Consider the following 18,405-nt stretch of genomic DNA (forward strand, 5'->3'; position numbering starts at 1 on the left):
GAGGATCTCATGTCTACCCAGAGGCCCCTCCTAGTTGGAAATAATGACAGTGCTGTCATTCAGCTGAGATGGAAGTCTCCACGGTCCTCAAATACATTGAGGGAGAATAAACAGTGGGAATCTCAACAGATGATTAAGCTAGCATATATGATAAACTCCGTTGTTACACTCAAAGGAAAACAATTCCTAGTTGTTGTTGTTAAAATTTTATTTATTGATTTGAAAGAGGGAGAGAGAGAGCTAACAACAAAGCTGGATTGGGGAGGAGAAAGAGAAGCAGGCTCCCGGCTGAGTAGGAAGCCCAATGTGGGGTTTGATTCCAGGACCCTGGTATCATCACCTGAGCCGAAGGCAGACACTGAACCGACTGAGCCACCCTGGTGCCTCAGTTCCTCGTTTTAACCTAGATCTCAGTCTACCTACTGAAAGTTGAAGGGCCTTGAGGTGCTATCTTCCTAGGCCACCATTCCACTTCACTTGTGAGCACCTGGCACAGCCACTCGTGACCAACACTGAAAAATGCCCTTGGCCTTCCTTTTCTTAGTTTTCTTTCCAGAAAGCTGAAGACTGACACTTTTACCCCCTGCTGTGGAAGAACTGAAAGCTGTCTTAGATCAGAATTTAAAAGAGAAAGGAGTCACAGGGAATTAGGGCACACATTCCCTAGGGCAGGTTAAAAGAAGTTCTAGAAGGGCAAATACCCAGCTGAGAAAACTAATGTACGGGAAAAGACAAAGGGTACATACAATGAATGTGACATGGAGGGCTTGTGTGGTGTGTGCGGCATAATCCGGTGTCTGTGCAGAAAGTGAGGAAATAAAATCATTCAGTCAAGTAAGTCATCAAAAAAACAATGGTCATTAAAGGCTGGGAAAACACGCATTTAATCCAGGATTTCTCCACTCTGGGAAATGATAACAAGCAAGGAAATGAGCTGTCTGGATAAAACGAACAAACACACTTGAGACACAAAGAATAACACTCTGGGGTGAGAGACGGCACTGACAATTCCCTGTTGTTTGGAGAACATTTACCCTTCTGGTTTCAAAGGCAGTTTGGGACTCCGTGTGTTCCAGTAAAAACGAAAGTCAGACTCTCACTCTGAAACTAGAAAGCGGAAGAGAAAAAACTTTCTCCACGTCGACTGTAGACTTCCTTCCGGGAGAATATATGGCAAAATCGAAAAACGTTTCTAAGGACATCCATCCTCCCTCATGGGACATCAGCTTAGAAGAATACCTCCAAAGGCAAAGTTTACTCACCCCTCATTTCTTCCGTAACGTTCTGGCTCTGACTCAAACTCTGCCTGGCTTTCCTCAGCTCTTCCTCCAGGTGGCAGACTTCTCTAGCCCGTTGCTCAGACTGACTCTTCAGGACGCTGCATTCCTTCTTTACTTCCTACAACACACATTTAACTGGTTATAATCAAAACCACTCGAGCTAGTTATGACCTCTGCCTTATAAGGGTCCCTAATGGGACTACTTGAATATATCACTAGGGGAGGAATCTCACCCTCCCCTCGAGCACTTAATGAAATTAGATACTCTTACTTCCATCAGATGATGTTATAAAGAGAACCCAAAACAGAAACACAAAACCTAACCCAGACAATAATCTTTTTCCTTCAAGAATCACTTCTTTGATCTTTCTGGATGTCCCTATGCTTGCTAAACAGTTAACGCATAAGGAAAATCCTACTCACAAGATCCTCAGAGAAACAGGCTCCAAGGTCCTAGCACACCTGAATGATCAAATACATCTTTGCAAAGATCTGATGTACTAATAAACCAAAATTCACACGACAGATTTTTTTTACTTTTCATTGTAAAACTATCTTAGGGCTTACTGTAATGAGGATGTCTTTATGAATATTAAGTTTTATTAAGAAAATTTACAGTGTGCAAGGTGCTGGAATGGTATTCGGAAAGATAGAAACATAAATTAGAGTCTCCTGCCCTCAGGGCCGTTCTCCCACTCCAATGGGGGAGGACTTGATACTAATCACTTAGTTCATACCAGGATGTGCTAAATACTAAAGAAAGGTGGAATATGTTATGGAAATCAGAGGGCAGATGCATGGAAGGAAGAATTCATTCTAGATGGGGGAATCCGAGTTTTCACAGTGAAAACAGATTCTCTGGGTACCTGATTAGGTGAAGTAGCCACACAAAAAAAGTAGCAGAGACTCATACCATACGCATGTCCATTCTATGACTATGCCTTTTTTGAATCTTGAAACCAAGCAATATTTATTTATATGCCAAATAAAAACTATTGCTGGGGCACGTGGGTGGCTCAGTCTGTCAAGCGTCTGCCTTCAGCTCAGGTCATGATCCTGGGATCGAAACTTGCATCAGGCTCCCCACTTAGCGAGGAGTCTGCTTCTCCCTCTCCTTCCCTTGCTTGTTGTCTCCCTCTCCTTCCCTTGCTCATGCGCTCGCTCTCTCTCTCAAATAAATAAATAATCTTAAAAACAACAAAATAAAAACACTATTGCTTATCAACCACATAAGACTTGCATAATAAATAAATCCTCTATTTATATTCCTCAATCTGTTCTTCTACCTTCAATGACTGGGCGATAAGTATCTCGGCATATATTCTATGCCATGGTCTGGACCATCAGGGATTGGTAAGTATTGTTACAAACAGACGGAACAAAGCTCCTCACATCCTTGGGGGGAAAACATTTCAGAAGGCCACCTTTTCAAAAAACTGCACTTCAAAAATACCACCCCCCCCCCCAGAAGGGAGATATTTTTGAATCTTAAAGAAACAATTAAGACCCATCCTCCAAAACCCTACAGCCCCGTTAGAAAACAGAAGGCCCTGGCAAAGCTGTGTTGGAAGGTTGCCTTCAATTATCAGTCTGGTTACTACCAGCAGATGGGTACCCATGCAGCAAAGCCAAATTCAAGAAGAGGGAGAATCTGGCTAGTAGAACATACTTGAAAACTTCCTGGCAGCTGCTGTGTTCATGCATATATGTTCATTTCATCCTCAGAATAAGACAGAGCCTGTTGTAATTACACTCCTCTGGCTCCTTTGTCCCAGTCCCGCTCCCTTCCACGAGCTAAAGGGACACTTGATCAATCCGGACTGATGAGCATCTCTGACTAATCTCGAGACTGAGAAGCGAACGTTCACCCCAGTCAGCGTTAAATTCTGCCAAGAGTGACCATCAGGGTGCACGGATGTTGCGGACTTGAGTGAGCATCGCTAAACTATAAGAAACTATAATTGCTGGTTTGCTCTCCAGGCTCAGAATGACCACCACTCAGATGAGATCACAGACGTGAAAGGAAAACTACCTTAAAGCACTTTAACCAGGGTAACTGAGCATTATCATCAGCAGTTCTTCCCGATATTTGACAGCAGCCGAATCTACATGCTCGTGCTAAGATGAGCGGAATGAGGTCAATGTAAAATAGTAACCAGCTTGTTTAACCACCTGAGTTGACTTCCCAGTCTTAGGGCGCCACTTACTTTCTTACCCTAAAAAACTAATCAAATCGAGCGTCATCTGCATTTGGAGGAGTGGCCACAAAGCTGAGAAGACACTGTTCAAAGCTGGGGGCACCCCCACAGAAGGAAGCAAAGTAAAAGAAGGAGAAGAGAGAGGGAAGGGGGCAACTTATGCTTGTTTATGTGTCTGTTGGTCTCTATCCATCTCTGTCCATAACTGGGGGCATTTAAATGAATAGTAAGCCCAAGATTAACATGTCTTTCTCTATTCTGGCATTAGCTCCGTAAATATTTGTTTCTAACAAAATGTTCAGCCAATCCTGGGACCCAGCAGGCTTGTAATACTATGGCTATGACCAACCCAAGAATTTTAAAAGGCCAAAATGTGGAAAATGAACATCTGAAAATGGATCTGTAGGCTGCCATCCATCACCAATTAGTTTTCTGCGAGGCCACAGCCACTTAAGACTTGATTGGCTAGCTCATTAGCAACAATGAGTTAAGCATACAAGGATGTATTCTCCTAGGCATCTCTTGCATCCTCAAATGATTTGCAAAATTGGGCACTAGTGTGAAAAACACAACAAAAATCCCTATCACCACAAGCCCGCATTAGAGCTTAGCAAGCAATTCCGCCCTGATCAACATCAGTTTAGGAGCAGCAAGGGAAGCATCATTTCCTAGGGCCAGACAAAACAAATTTTGGTTACTGTGTGGCATTTTGTGATCTCCGCCCATGAATGGAGCTTAAAGCGTCCGCCCCCGGGACCAAGTCTCTATCATGAACAAGGGATGGATGCAGAAGATGCGTCCCCGGTTCCACCTCGTCATTCTTGCCTGCCAGGCCAAGCTCCTTGGAGAACCTGGTGTGCTACAGATCCCCAAGCTCAGGGAGGTCCCCAGGCAAGCGTTCCCTCATCTTGGCTATCCCATGATGGTATTTCATCGCCAACCCCTAACGCTAGGGGCCTGGCACGGGATATGGGATGAGCAGCTTACTGAAAGCCTCCTTCACTCAGACACTAGATGTTCATTTTGCCATTGACTGGGCCATTAAATCACATTCTGGTACGGGTATTTTCTCATTGTGAGCAGCCTATGTACTAAACGCAGACAAGGAAAATTTCAGTACAACTGTTGTATTATTTCAGCATCCAAAACCTGTAAGCATGCTAGGCTTGTTTGTACTTGGAATACGACACAGAAAGATACCAGAGTGAGAGAAGCATAGAACAGGCAAGATTTTTAATGTGAAAAATCTCAAATGCACTGTCCTGGGCTCCTCACTTTCTGTGCCTACCGGCAACAGCAAACGGCAGGAACGTCAAAAAGTCATAGCTGTTGTGGAGACCAGGGCAGTGATCAGGTAGCCTGCAGTACTTTACTAATAAACATTCATGTGTTGCGCACTGGGCTAAGCACTTTATGTAGAATATTTAATGCCATCATTAATATAGCTTGGAAAAGGGAAGGGTATTATTTGTCCCTATATGCAGATCAGTTAAGTCAGACTCAGAAAGGCTAGGTCATTGGCTGCAGGTCACACAGCAGGGAGGTGGCAGAAAATGATGCAATCCGAGGTCTCCTTTTCTCTAAGCTACCCTTCTGCTACTAAGTCCCACCACCGCTCTAACTGGGTAAATCGCTTTTCTAATGCCAATCCCAATTCAAAATGCAAGAGCCAGCTAGACCCTGGGAATTCTTGATAAAGACATGTATCCACAAACATAAATGAAGGCCAACAGTACATGAATCCCTCAGCCCTGGGCTAGCCACTCTCACGGGACACAGAAATCAATGAAATCTAAGCGCCAACAGGACAAGCTAGAGTTCAAGGTGGACAAGCTCCACAGCGGGCAACCCAGAGCCCATGGAGGCGCACACGTCTTCAGAAACACCTGCAAGACAGTGTCCAGCCCACTACTGTGACTTGGCCGAGCAAACAGTGGCTGTTTCACCAGACGACTGCTTCTACAAATGTTTCTACTAGGCAGCCAGTGGCGTCGAGGGAGAGTTTCTGGCTGGAAGGAAAGCTCACAGGGGGAAGGGTTCGGTGCCAGAGCGCCTGTGGAAATGTTCGCAGAAGCATCTGTTGGTTGGTCCCCACTGGCCAAAAAGGCAAACATTTGTTTTGCTGAAACAAACACTGCCATTTGAAAACAGTCGCTGATGAAACCATCATCTGACACGAAGTTTGCTTCCACTTGGGTGGCTGGAGCTGTGGCCTCCTGTCCCCAGCAGCGTGACCCCTCCGAGGCCGGCTACTCTAGCTATCACCTCTTCGCTACTGACAGATGTTCGGATCTTGCAATCAGGATACGCTCTTCAAAGCTGTGGGGATAAATACATGGAGACTTTCCCCATCTGATGAAGAACTAGAATTCTTTTTTCAAAAAAAAAGAATCTTCGGTCTAAAAAATGATTGCAAAAGATTTAAAGAAGTGGGAAAAATTCTTTCCTGTGATATTTGATAAGAGAAAAAACCTCCCGTTCTGCCGTGCTTCTTTGTAAGAGTACAGTGCTGATTTATGGTTCTAGTTAGGATGTTTCAGTCTACTAGCTGTCCCCAAATAAGCTGTTTAAGATAAGCTCCAGGCCAGCGCGCCCGGGTGACTCAGTCAGTTAAGGATCCAACTCTTGATTTCGGCTCAGGTCACGATCTCAGGGTTGTGGGATCGAGCCCCACATCAAGCTCCATGCTGGGCAGGGAGTTGGCTTAAGATTCTCTCTCTTCCTCTGTCCCTCCAACCTCTCTTCTCCCTCTTAAAAAAAAAAAAAATAAAACTCCAGGCCACTAAATAGAGAAGCTGAAACAACTAAGTATGGATAAAATCCCCTAACAACATCAGGTCACTTTCCTCATATCCAAGCCACTGGAGAAACTTCATCCACCGTTTGGTGTAATACATGAAAAAAAGTCACTGTCAAACTTGCACGTGCCAACATGACTTTGGAAGTTAGGGCAACAACTAAAAACTACTTGCTATTTTTGAGGAAAAAGAGAGAGAGAGAGAACACATGCAAGTGGGGGTTGGAGCAGAGGAAGAGAACCTCAAACAGGCTCCGTGGCTACTGTAGAGCCTGACACAAGGTTCAGTTTTATTACCCTAAGACTGAGACCTGAGCCAAAATCAAGAGTCTGAGGCTTAAACAAAAGAGCCACCCAGGAGCCCCTTCCAAGAATTTTTGCTTTTGTTTATTTAAATCTGTGATTTTGAACAAAGTTAATATTTGATGATTCAAAGTTAGAAAGGGGATTTAAATTATACTTCCCATCACCATTTCCTCTTAGAATGGAAAATTTTGTTTCTTTCCACTTCTTTCCATCTCTCAGATAATCTAAAATAATCTTTAAAAAAAAAAGTAATATATGATCTTAATATAACCCATGTTTACCTATAACTGCTAGACACATATTAGTAATCATATACAAATGGAAAGTGGAGAAAAAAAAAGCACATATGTTCTATGTCGTAGGTTATCTACAAAACACTTTGTTTGTAATACTTCCAACAAATAAAAAGGAAAATTATGTGTGGTCATGATAAACGACAGAGAAACGACATAGGAATTCTCTTGTACCCTCCCACCTCATCCCACAAAGTAGCTGATAAATTCGCATCTTGATTCCTCACTTACTTCACTGCTTCTCCTCAGCTCATTTTCCTGGACCTGACTTGCCTGTAAGGCCTGTTCAGTTCTGCAGAACTTCTGCTTAAACTCTTCCAAAGTTTGTTCTAGCTGGTGCTTTCCTGACGTGACCTGCAAAGAGGAAATAGGACAAAGTTTCATTTTTATGTTCTTTACTTTTTTAATTATTTATTCTTAAATGAAACGGTCATGGAATATAAGAACTGACACCATCTATTTTGGGTGAGACACGATCTATGACAGAGTTGAACACAACATTATAGTTTTCACTTAAAATACCATCAGATCAATTTGGGGGACAGCAGATAGAAGAGGGAAAAGGGTGGGTTTGGGGAGGGAGCCACAGAGGAAATAAACAAATCTAACCACCAAAAAGTGAAAACAATGAAATAGTAATAAACAACCAAAACAAAAAGTTGAGCTAAGAAACAAAACTGGGAGAACATATTTGCTGTGTGACAGATTCAAAGTTACATATCCATGATACAACAAACAAAGACATCTATGGTTAATTTAGAAGAAAGTAAACTGATTATTTTAAGAATAAAGAATAGAAACAGACAATTTTATACAAAAAAACCCCACAAATAGCTAATCAACCTCTGAAAGAAACATCCTGAGTGGTAATCAAGCAAGCATGAATTAAAACAATGATAAGATGACTTTTTCACTCCTTAGTTGACAAAATTTATAAAACAAGGACTATCTCCTATCAACAAGGATAGACCCAACCAGGACCTCTTTTACACCAACCAGGTGAGAAGGTATATTACAGTTTTTTGGAGGGCAGTTTGTCAGAATCGATCAGAAGGAAGAGTACACATGCCCGAGATGGCCAACTTCCCATGAGGAAACCTGTCCTGTCCTACAGAAACACCACGACGTGACACAGGGATGTTACCACCACAGCTACGATGAACAAGAAGATATTGAGAACCTGAACATCCACACACAGAGTAAGTAAATATACTACACAACATCTAATAAAAGCAAGGCTCAGGCAAAATAAAAAACCAAAAAACAAAAAAAGGCCTTTTTTTTAAAGGTCTTGGAGGAAGCCCATTAAACAGTTGAAAACTGTTAAATGTTAAACTTTAAAAAAAAACCTTTTTTTTTTTTAAAGTTGTTAAACTTTCATCCCGGGAAAGGAGTTTTTGTTTGTTCGTTTGGTTGTGGGGAGGGTGTTTTTGTTTTGTTTTGTCTTTCAACCTTGGTTAGCCGGTTAGAGGGCTAACTCCTAGTACAAACAGATGTCAGGGAATGTCACAGCTCCCATTTTGGCTGCATACCCATCTCTCATTCCTCTACTAAGAGAGGTCAACATGTCCCACTTGGTTATATTCCAAATTTGAGAGTTAACCAATATTTTCCATAAAATGAGACTCTACCTCAATGGGAGAACCTTAATTTTAGGAACCAAAGAAGCAAGTCCTGAGGAGATAGATGGAATTCTGACAAAAGGTGAATACCGGACATACTCAGGGTAAACTCAAGAATGTGTCCCCCTGGGCGCCTGGGTGGCTCAGTCAGATAAGCCTCTGCCTTTGGCTCAGGTCATGATCTTAGGGTCCTGGGATCGAGACGCACACCAGGCTCCCTGCTCATGCTCACTCTGTCTCTTTCTCTTTCTCTCTTGCTCTGCACTCTCTCAAATAAGTAAATAAAATCTTTAAAAAATAATAATAATAAAAAAAAAAACAGAATGTGTCACCAGGCCAAGCAACATGGGTCAAGTCAAGAAAAGAATGAGCACCTGCGATCCGCCTGCTGCTGAAGAGCTCTGGTGTTCAGTGTTTGCGTGTTGCAGGTCGAGCTGGGAACTAAACAGACAAAAGCCAGTCCTCATGGGAAGATTTAAGTGATGGAAGGAAGACAACATAAAAAGAAAGAAATCACTGTATCATACATCAGAGGATGTGCCCAACGGAGAAATGGTAAGTAAGGGAAAGGAAGCAGAAAGTACTTGAGGGTACGATCTATGTGGTGACAAGAGCAGATGTCACTGATACAGCGACATCAGAGCAGAAAGCTTGTGCAAGCGAAGGGGCGTGCCCTACACACCCGTCCAGACGCAGCGCTTCTCCAGAGAGCACACGCGAAGTGTGCTCCACCAACAGCGAGGAAACCAATGAGTGAGGTGGTGGGAAGCCCACCAGGTCCTGCAGACCCTTGGAAGGACACGGCTCCTACTAGGAGAGACGAGAAGTGACTCCAGTTGCAAGTAGAGGGGTGACATAATTGGGATTCAGACTTTACAAGACTCTGGTGGCTGCTTGAAACACTGTGAGGAGGAAGAGCAGTGAGGGGGCTAGTACAGAAATCCAGGTGACAAATGACAGTCTTAGACCAGACAGGGCCCAGCAACGGTGAACAGTAGCCATAGTCATCATAAAACACAAAGCTGGACAACAGCATTCATTAGACAAAAATTCAGGGAGCTAACAGAGTCAGAAGGAAGAGGAAGGATCCAAGAGTTTGCTACCAATTTCCTCAAGCAGGGGTTTTAACATTTCACTTGTTGATGGCAATCTAATATTTATTAATAAGGCATATTACACAGGAATATTTGGAAAAATTAAAAATAGACAAAAGCCGGGGCACCTGGGTGGCTCAGTGGGTTAAAGCCTCTGCCTTCGGCTCAGGTCATGATCTCAGGGTCCGGGGATCGAGCCCCACATCGGGCTCTCTGCTCAGCAGGGAACCTGCTTCCCCCTCTCTCTCTGCCTGTCTCTCTATCTGCTTCTGACCTCTCTCTCTCTGTGTCAAATAAATTAAAAAAGAAAAAAAAAAGAAAATTCAAAAAAAAAAAAAATAGACAAAAGCCAAAATAAAACAAAACTGCTTAACAGTATAGTCCAAAAATAAAAAAAGCTCACGGTTGGTGTAGATTTTATAAAACTATCATGTATTGGACATAATCATTTGCTCATAAATATGCAGTGCCATTGTTTAAAATTATAACAGTAATCTAAATAAAAAATAATGCAACCACAGAGGATGGTAGGAAATAAACTGATTTCTGTCCAACACCATCCTTCTTTCTATATATAGTCATTTGCCATTTCTATTTTCATTCTTTTGATGGCTACAAGAATCTTATAACAACATTAAGGATTTATCAGGGGACTCCCACATACAGGAATGCTTACCTCCCCCCAATTTACAAATTTTAGTAAAAAATACGTTGGTTTCTTCCATTGCCATATTATTCCATAATAATTATTATTATAATAATTAATATTACTAATATAATATTAATATTATAATATTAAATAATAAACCTAAGTCTCTTTTCCTTGATCCAATAAGTTTAAATATGTATCTTGACTTCCTATTAAGTAAAATGTTTAAACATGCATTTCTACCAAGCTTCTTGTCTTCTCTTCTCTTCAAGTGTGTTCGTTTACTCAGGACCTGAGTTTACAGTTTTACAGGCAACTCCAGGGAGCACCATTCATTCCTAGTCCTCATAGGTTTGTATGGTTATCACAGCGTCTTTCGTCGGGGCACTATTTTGTGTAGTAATTCACACAAATGCACCGACTGGGAAAGAATAGATAAGATTGGTCAATTCTGTATAAATATATACTTTATATTCTATAACTATGATTAAGTATTCATATCTCTATTCAAAAACCTGAAAACCAGTAAAACATAACTTATATTTACTCCCTTTAAAAAAAGTCATACAAATCAGGTTTATTCTTAGCAAGGAGGGAGGGAGCACATAGAGGGTTTCTTGGAGTAGCTGAGAAGACTCTAGGCCCCAACACAGATAATGGTTCTAAAAGGACATTCCTTATAATAATTTATTGAATTGCAAATTTGTCCTATGTAAATTTTGTATATTAACATGAAAAGGTTTCAATATAGCTCTACAGATAGTATCCACACATATGCAAAAATACATAGGCACACAGAGAGACGCAAATACACACACATGTGTGTAAATAAAGGCAGAGTCAGAAGAATCCTAATGGAAGGCTTTGAAGTGTGAGAGAAAAGGCAGAGTTGAAAATGACATGTTGATCTGGCCTCAGCGATGTGAAGAATGGAATTGCTGTTTATTGGGATAAGGAAGACCCCGGAAGGAGTGTGTTTGATATAAGCAGCGGGAGCTCAGCTATTACCCCGCCAAGTGTGAGATGCCTGATGGACCAGCGAGTGGAAATACCAGGTACACACCTGCAAGCCTGAAGTTCAGGACAGGCATCCCAGCTGAAGATAATACAATGGTTGTTATCATATAGATGAGAGACAAAGCCATAAAATGGGTGAGATTATTTTTGGAGTGCTAAATAAGTAATGGATTATAGTTTTCAGTGCTTTGACGGTTTGAGGGGCATGAATTAGTGGGGAGGGCTCCCATCTGATGCAGACATCACACCCCTGCACAGACATTCAGGTCTGAGATCCTCACTCGCTCCCCTCTTCCTGGAAATGAGAAACCCCAGACTCAGAAAGACTATTTGCTCTCTTCCTTGGTTAAGTAAGGAAAGGGAGGTTAGAGCCATTCTTCTTGAAAAGCATCACCACGTCAGCTGCAGTATAGAAAACGCATGAATTAGGAAAACGGGGACTAACTCCCTACTTTATCCAGGTCAGCCTGCAGGATGTTGCGAGTGTTCTTGGCTTGCTGTAGCTCCTGCGTGAGTCTGGCTTTCATCTGTGTGCACTCCTGGTCCAGGGCTTGGAAGGCACGCTGTTGACGGCAGAGCTCCTGAAACACCGAAGGCACACATGTCAGTCGGACTGCCCACAGGTAACAAGGAGATGCCAGGGTGGGCAAGCCTCCTACAGGTAGGCCGTGTTGGCTGAGAGAGCAGGAGACGAGAGGGAGCCAGGCTGACTTAACAATAAACGTAAACTGTCTTTAGCATTGGTCCCGGTGATCCAATGCAGGCCTTCGGAGGGAAGGAGGAGTCTGCCGGTTGGCCACATGGAGACCAGCCAGCGTCAATCCCAGCCCCAGTCTGAAATTTTTCATCTCTGTTTCCACAAGTTCAGGGGCAAAAAAGGAGTAGAGCTGAGCTGTCACAGTGACAACTAGGCTAGGAAATCAAAGACACTCAAAAATGGGGTTTAATGGGGTGCCTGGGTGGCTCAGTGGGTTAAGCCTCTGCCTTCAGCTCAGGTCATGGTCTCAGGCTCCTGGGATCAAGCCTTGCATCGGGCTCTCTGCTCAGCAGGGAGCCTGCTTCCCCCTTTCTCTCTGCCTGCCTCTCTGCCTACTTGTGATCTCTCTCTCTCTGTCAAATAAATAAATAAAATCTAAAAAAAAAAAATGGGGTTTAAGATATCAAACATCATAACACTCATAACTTAGAATGACAGCAAGGATATGCCACCAATTAACTCTGATAACCACATCGGGAGACCAGACCTGCATCTCCAGGGGCTCTTACTGAAAGATTAGAAAGCCTCAGCCCATAGGATACACTCAGCCAGGCTAACTCACTTTCCACTGGCAGCAACACTTCTAGAAAGGCGTCTTCACCCTTAACATGGCTGCCAACGTCTTTCCCCACCACATCAACTACCTTTCTAAACAGCCTTTAGAAACAGGTGGAGAACAGGATATAACTTCCTCCACAACGGAGAGTCTTTGAAAGAAAAGATAAGATCTCCTACTTGCTATCAAATCTCTAAGAAATCAGAGGACACGGATAAAAAAGAAGATTGTAGCTCCTGAGTCGCTTCTCCAATCAAAAACTGAAAGATGGAAGTGTGAAGGATCATATAGGGAGCCTGTTCCTCACAAAGGAGTTCCCCTCTCGCAGAACACCCCAAGTGACAACAACGCTTTTCAAATGACAAAACTACGAAATGCAAACTCGTTGTGAAGTCATTCGCCTTACCTCTTGAAACTCCTTTTCTTTCTCCTTGAGTTTCTGTTCCAGAGAGCATCTGGCACTTTCTGCATTTTGTCGCTGACAACTCAAATCTTCAGACAATCTTTTCAGTTTTTGTTCCAATGTAGTACACTTAACAACAAATAAAAACAGTCAATACAAAATTATTCGAGGTGAGAAACAAATATTTTGAATTTTAGAAAAATTGGTTATAAGATCTGGTTCAAGATTATCTGTATTTTGACATTTTTGTTTCACTAAAAGTTTGATTTTTAAAGGATCGGCTGGGATGCCTCACTGGCTTAGCCAGGAGAGCTTGTGACTCTTGATTTTGGGGTTATGAGTTCAAGCCCCACACTGGGTGTAGAGATTACTTAACTAAATAAAACTTTAAAAAACAAATAAATAGAATAAAATAAAATGATCAACAAATACTAAAACCGCTATTAATTATTTTAGCACACATAAAGTTTGTATCTGGGAAGTATTAGAAAATATGTAAATATTCGACCATTTAAAGAAATACTTCATAATTTGCACTATAAAAAAAGAAATCAGTGTTTCTGAATAATGAATAAAGATTCATCTAACATTTTGTTGCATGGAAATGAGACACTCAAATGCGGTGATGTTGACCTGTGTAATTTAACAGCTGTAGAATAATCAGTCGGTGCCCATGACCCTCATATGAGGGTCTGTTTCAAGAATAATAGGTGAAATTTTAAATATTAAAAAACCTCTTTCCACAAAGCTCCCACTATGACATTTTCAATTTCTGAAGGTTCACGGCACTCCAGAGAATATCACAACTGGTTTTTAACCAAGCTGCCATAAGCAACACAAAGAACATATTTTGCTTTTATACATACCCAATACGCTTAGGATACGTTTTAAAACATGAACTAAATCAAAACTTAGGATGTCCTTCTAAAATTAAATTGGAGCAAAATGGCCTTAAATCATCAAGTACTGAAAACCATTCCTTTGAATTTCCCCCACGGTGTTCAAATCCTCAAAACAACTCTAAAGTTCCAGGGAAGACTAAAAACATGTCATATGGGTGGGGGAGAACTCCCTGGTCTAAAAGAAAGGTGCCCCAATTTGGCAAATCTCTCTTCTAAAGTATTTCTCTGGGAAGCACTATAATCTCATTCAGAACTATTAGAAACACTAGAAATTTAACAGAAAAATTGGAGGAAAAGAAAACACTAAGTAATACTTTGCTAGAAGACCAGACAATGATTATTAACTAACAAAAGATGAAAAAAAAAAAAGTTGGTCATTAATGACTAAATGATTTTCCAACTACCAGAACTTTAAATACACCAAATTCAAAAAGAAAAATAATTGAGCCAGTGGTTCAAATTAATACAGTAAGACACCTTTTCATTATCTTTACTGTTCTTAAATTTTTAAAGCCCCAAAGAAAAGTATTAAAGAAATTATTTATAATAACAACAAATATGAATCCAACAAATATTTGTTGAGAGCCTACTATATGTCAAGCACTGTGCTAGGCATGGGGGATGCAGCAGGAAACAACCCAGATAAAAGTCACTGCTCAGATGATTGTCCAAATGGTGGTGTGGTGGTGGTTGACAATTCTGAGTCTGGGACGGGGGCGACCAAAAAAAACCAAAAACCTCCAACCGTGCAGGGCAGAGATGCATGAACCCTTGGTGCCCTCTGCTGGTCGTCCCTCAAACTGCAACACATTCTATTAACATCTCAAAATCACTTTCTTACTACAAAACAGGTTAAAAAGGAGCACTTAGAAGATACTTATGTTTTATTTAAAATTTTTACAATAATATACTGATATTGAAGATGCACAATCCATGCAAGAGTAGCTGGCCACTGGGTATCATGAATGTTCTAAAATAGTTCCCAGAGCTAAAATCCTTGAAAAGATGTAGTGTATGACCTTGGGCACTCACTCAGCACCCTGCGTCCAAGTTTTCATCTGTGAAATGTGGGTGCTGAACACCAGGTTTGCTGCCAGCCTCAATGTTTCTACATGAGTTCAAACTTTATATCCCACACAGTTTGAAAATACTTGGAAAAGAAGAAAACTAAAAATGGCATGTACTCACAAAAGAACATGGTATTGATTTTGATTAAATTAGCTCCATTTTACTTAATGGATAATTCTAATGGTTAGGTCAGGGAACAGCATAAACAAAGCACAATTTGATTTCAGCAACACATTTGACCAGGTCCTATTATCCTAGGACCTGGTCCTAGAGGTGAGAGGGAGAAAAGTAGTCTGAATTATCAGTTAGGTAGATTTGTTGCTCACTGGGAAAAAGGAATCCAGAAAGCATTGAACAAATGAGTCTTAATAACCTGAAAGAAAGTTTCTTTCTTTCTTTTTTTTAAAGAGATTTTATTTATTAATTTGACAGAGAGAGATCCCAAGTAGGCAGAGCAGCAGGCAGAGAGAGAGAGAGGGAAGCAGACTCCCGGCTGAGTAGAGAGCCTGATGTGGGGCTCGATCCCAGGACCCTGGGATCATGACCTGAGCCGAAGGCAGAGGCTTAACCCACTGAGCCACCCAAGTGCCCCTGGAGGAAAGTTTCTAATAGAAAGCCAGAGCTGTGTTCTCAGCACCGTCCTAGTCAAAAGTTTTAATTCATGATCTGGCAAGAAGAAATTTTATCAAAAATGCTAGGTAGAACAAAGATTCAGTGATCCTGTCACACCAAAACCAGCAAGACAAAGTATAATAGTGTAAGTTAATTCTTATATAAAGGAAAGCCTGAGTTGGCAGAAATGCAACTGAAAACAAGCTTAAATGACAAGGAACTCAATGGAATAATAACTAATGCATTATTATAAACTTATCATGTGCCAGGCACTATGCTACAGCCTTTACAAAAGTTATCTCAATCTTTACAACAATCCTCGGACACAGACTTTTTTTTTTAAGATTTTATGTATTTATTTGACAGAGATCACAAGCAGGCAGAGAGGCAGGCAGAGAGAGAGGAAGGGAAGCAGGCTCCCAGCTGAGTGGAGAGCCCAATGCAGGGCTCGATCCCAGGACCCTGGGATCACCACCTGAGCCGAAGGCAGCAGAAGCTTTAACCCACTGAGCCACCCAGGCGCCACGGACACAGACACTTTTAACCCTGTTTTTTTGATTAGGCAGTGGAGGCTGAGAATTCAAAACCAAAACGTAGGGATATGGCAGATCCAAGGCTCAAATTCAAGCCTTTCTAACTTGGAAAACCAACCTACATACTCAGACTGCACAAAGTAAATAAATATAGAGGTCAAGGTAGGTCATGGTCCCATTAACCCTCCACTGCACCCTTGTATTTATGAACAATATTTTTGTGCAAAGCATTGCACTAGGAGAATGTCTAAAAAATGAACCCAGACTACCATATCCAGAAAGATAGAATAAACATACATTTCTCTATTCCTTCCATTGACAACAATTAAAAACTCTGCACAAATGTTGAGAAAGCTCTGAAGGAAGAGACTAAGTCACTAGGGACTTTGGAACCCAAGGGAAAAACGTGATGGTGCTGAAAGAAGAGAACAGTCAACCCAGAATCCTTGTATCCTGAGGAAACACCTTCCAGGATGAAGTATCAAGACATTTCCAGAGAAAGGAAAGCTGAGAGAATATGTGGCCAATTGACCAACCTCAAAAAAAAAAAAAAAAAAAATTGGCTAAAGGAAGTTCTCTAAAAAATGGAAATGATGAAAGAAGGAACACTGGAAGGAATCAGGAAAGAAGGAAAAACAGGGTAAGCAACAATCTTGGCATAAATGACAGAAAACTGAAGAGAAAGAATCTCTAATATGTTTGACAGTTAAAGCAGAAATTATAACACCATCTGATGTAGATCTAAATGTAGGTAGAGAAAACACTTGAGGAAATTGTATAACTAGGGGAGGGTAAAAGGATGAAAAGAGCAGTAAATTTTCTGTAATCCATTAGAGCTGCTTACATGACAACATCAACAGACCAATAAATGATGTATATATATATAATGTATTATCGAGAGTGGTCATTATAAAAGCTCTACAAAGAAACATATCTAAAAACTCTAGATAAATTAAAATGAAATCCTATAAAATGTTTGAGTAACTCACACACACACAAAAAAACAACAGAAAAGAAAAAGAAATAGAAAACAACAAAAAAAATAAGATGGCAGTTTTAAACCATGACCAATCAATGATTACATTAAATGTAAATGGCCTAAATCTGCTAATTAAAAGACAGATGGTGGAAGGATGGATTAAAAAATATAACCAACTTGGGGTGCCTGGGTGGCTCAGTTGGTTAAGCAACCGCCTTCAGCTCAGGTCATGATCCCAGAGTCCCAGGATGGAGTCCTGCACAGGGCTCCCAGCCCCATGGGAAGTCTGCTTCTCCCTCTCACATTCTCCCCTCTCATGCTTTCTCTCAGTCTCTCAGTCTCAAACAAATAAATAAAATCTTTGAAAAATATATATATACCCAGGTGCCTGGGTGGCTCAGTCATTGAGCATCTGCCTTGGGCTCAGGTCGTGATCCCAGGGTCCTGGGATCAAGTCCCACATTGGGCTCCCTGCTCAGCGGGGAACATGCTTCTCCCTCTCTCTCTCTCTGCTTGTGTTCCCTCTCTGTCTGTCAAATAAATAAAATCTTTTTTAAAAAAATACCCAACTACATGCTGTCTATACAAAACTCACTTCAAATATAATAATAAAAAGATAGGCTGAAACTCAAAAGACAGAAGGAAATACATTATGCAAAATTAAAGGAAAGCTGGAGTGGCTATGTTAGTATCAGAAAGAGCAGACTTGGGACACATGGATGGATCAGCCATTAAGCGTTTGCTTTCAGCTCAGCTTATAATCTCAGGATCCTGGGATCAAGCCCTGCATTGGGCTCCCTGCTCAGTGAAAGCCTGCTTCTCTCTCTCATACTCCCCCTGGTTGTGTTCCTTCTCTCCTTGTCTCTCTCTCTGTCAAGTAAATAAATAAAATGTTAAAAAAAAAAAAAAAGAAAAAAGAAAAGAAAGAGTAGACTTGACAATGAAGGAAATTTCCAGAAACAATAAGGGCTATGTTGTAGTGATAAAAGTCAAGCTACCAAGAAGACACAGCAATCCTACATGTTTATGTGCCAAACAACAAAGTTAAAAAATATGTGAAGTGAAAACTGTGAACTGACAGAAGAAATAGATAAATCAACAATCATGGAAGACTCTCACCATCTTTCAAGAACTGATAGATAGGAAACGAGCAAAACTATAGAATTCAACAAGACCATCAACCAACAGATAATTTGGGGCTAAGGATAATTTGAGAACACTTCACCCAACAACAGAATATACTTTTTCCCCCAAGTGCCCATGAAACATATACCAAGGTAGACCATTGTCTTAGGCCATAAAACAAGTCTCAACGAACTTAGAAGATTTGAAATCACAT

At 41.2% G+C, this 18,405-nt stretch overlaps 1 protein-coding gene across 1 annotated transcript in view; it reads right to left on the minus strand.

Moving 5' to 3' along the window:
- The window catches only part of CENPF (centromere protein F), a 63,243-nt gene that overhangs the window by 28,992 nt on the left and 15,846 nt on the right, over nt 1-18,405 (minus strand). The window contains exons 8-11 of the mRNA XM_045983341.1: nt 12,976-13,101; nt 11,709-11,837; nt 7,106-7,228; nt 1,263-1,398 (exon numbers count right to left, since the gene is read on the minus strand). Of these exons, the coding sequence (XP_045839297.1) occupies nt 1,263-1,398; nt 7,106-7,228; nt 11,709-11,837; nt 12,976-13,101 (514 nt within the window). The remainder of the gene's footprint in view (nt 1-1,262; nt 1,399-7,105; nt 7,229-11,708; nt 11,838-12,975; nt 13,102-18,405) is intronic.

This window comes from Meles meles, chromosome 17, assembly GCF_922984935.1.
Source record: "Meles meles chromosome 17, mMelMel3.1 paternal haplotype, whole genome shotgun sequence".
Lineage (NCBI taxonomy): Eukaryota > Metazoa > Chordata > Mammalia > Carnivora > Mustelidae > Meles > Meles meles.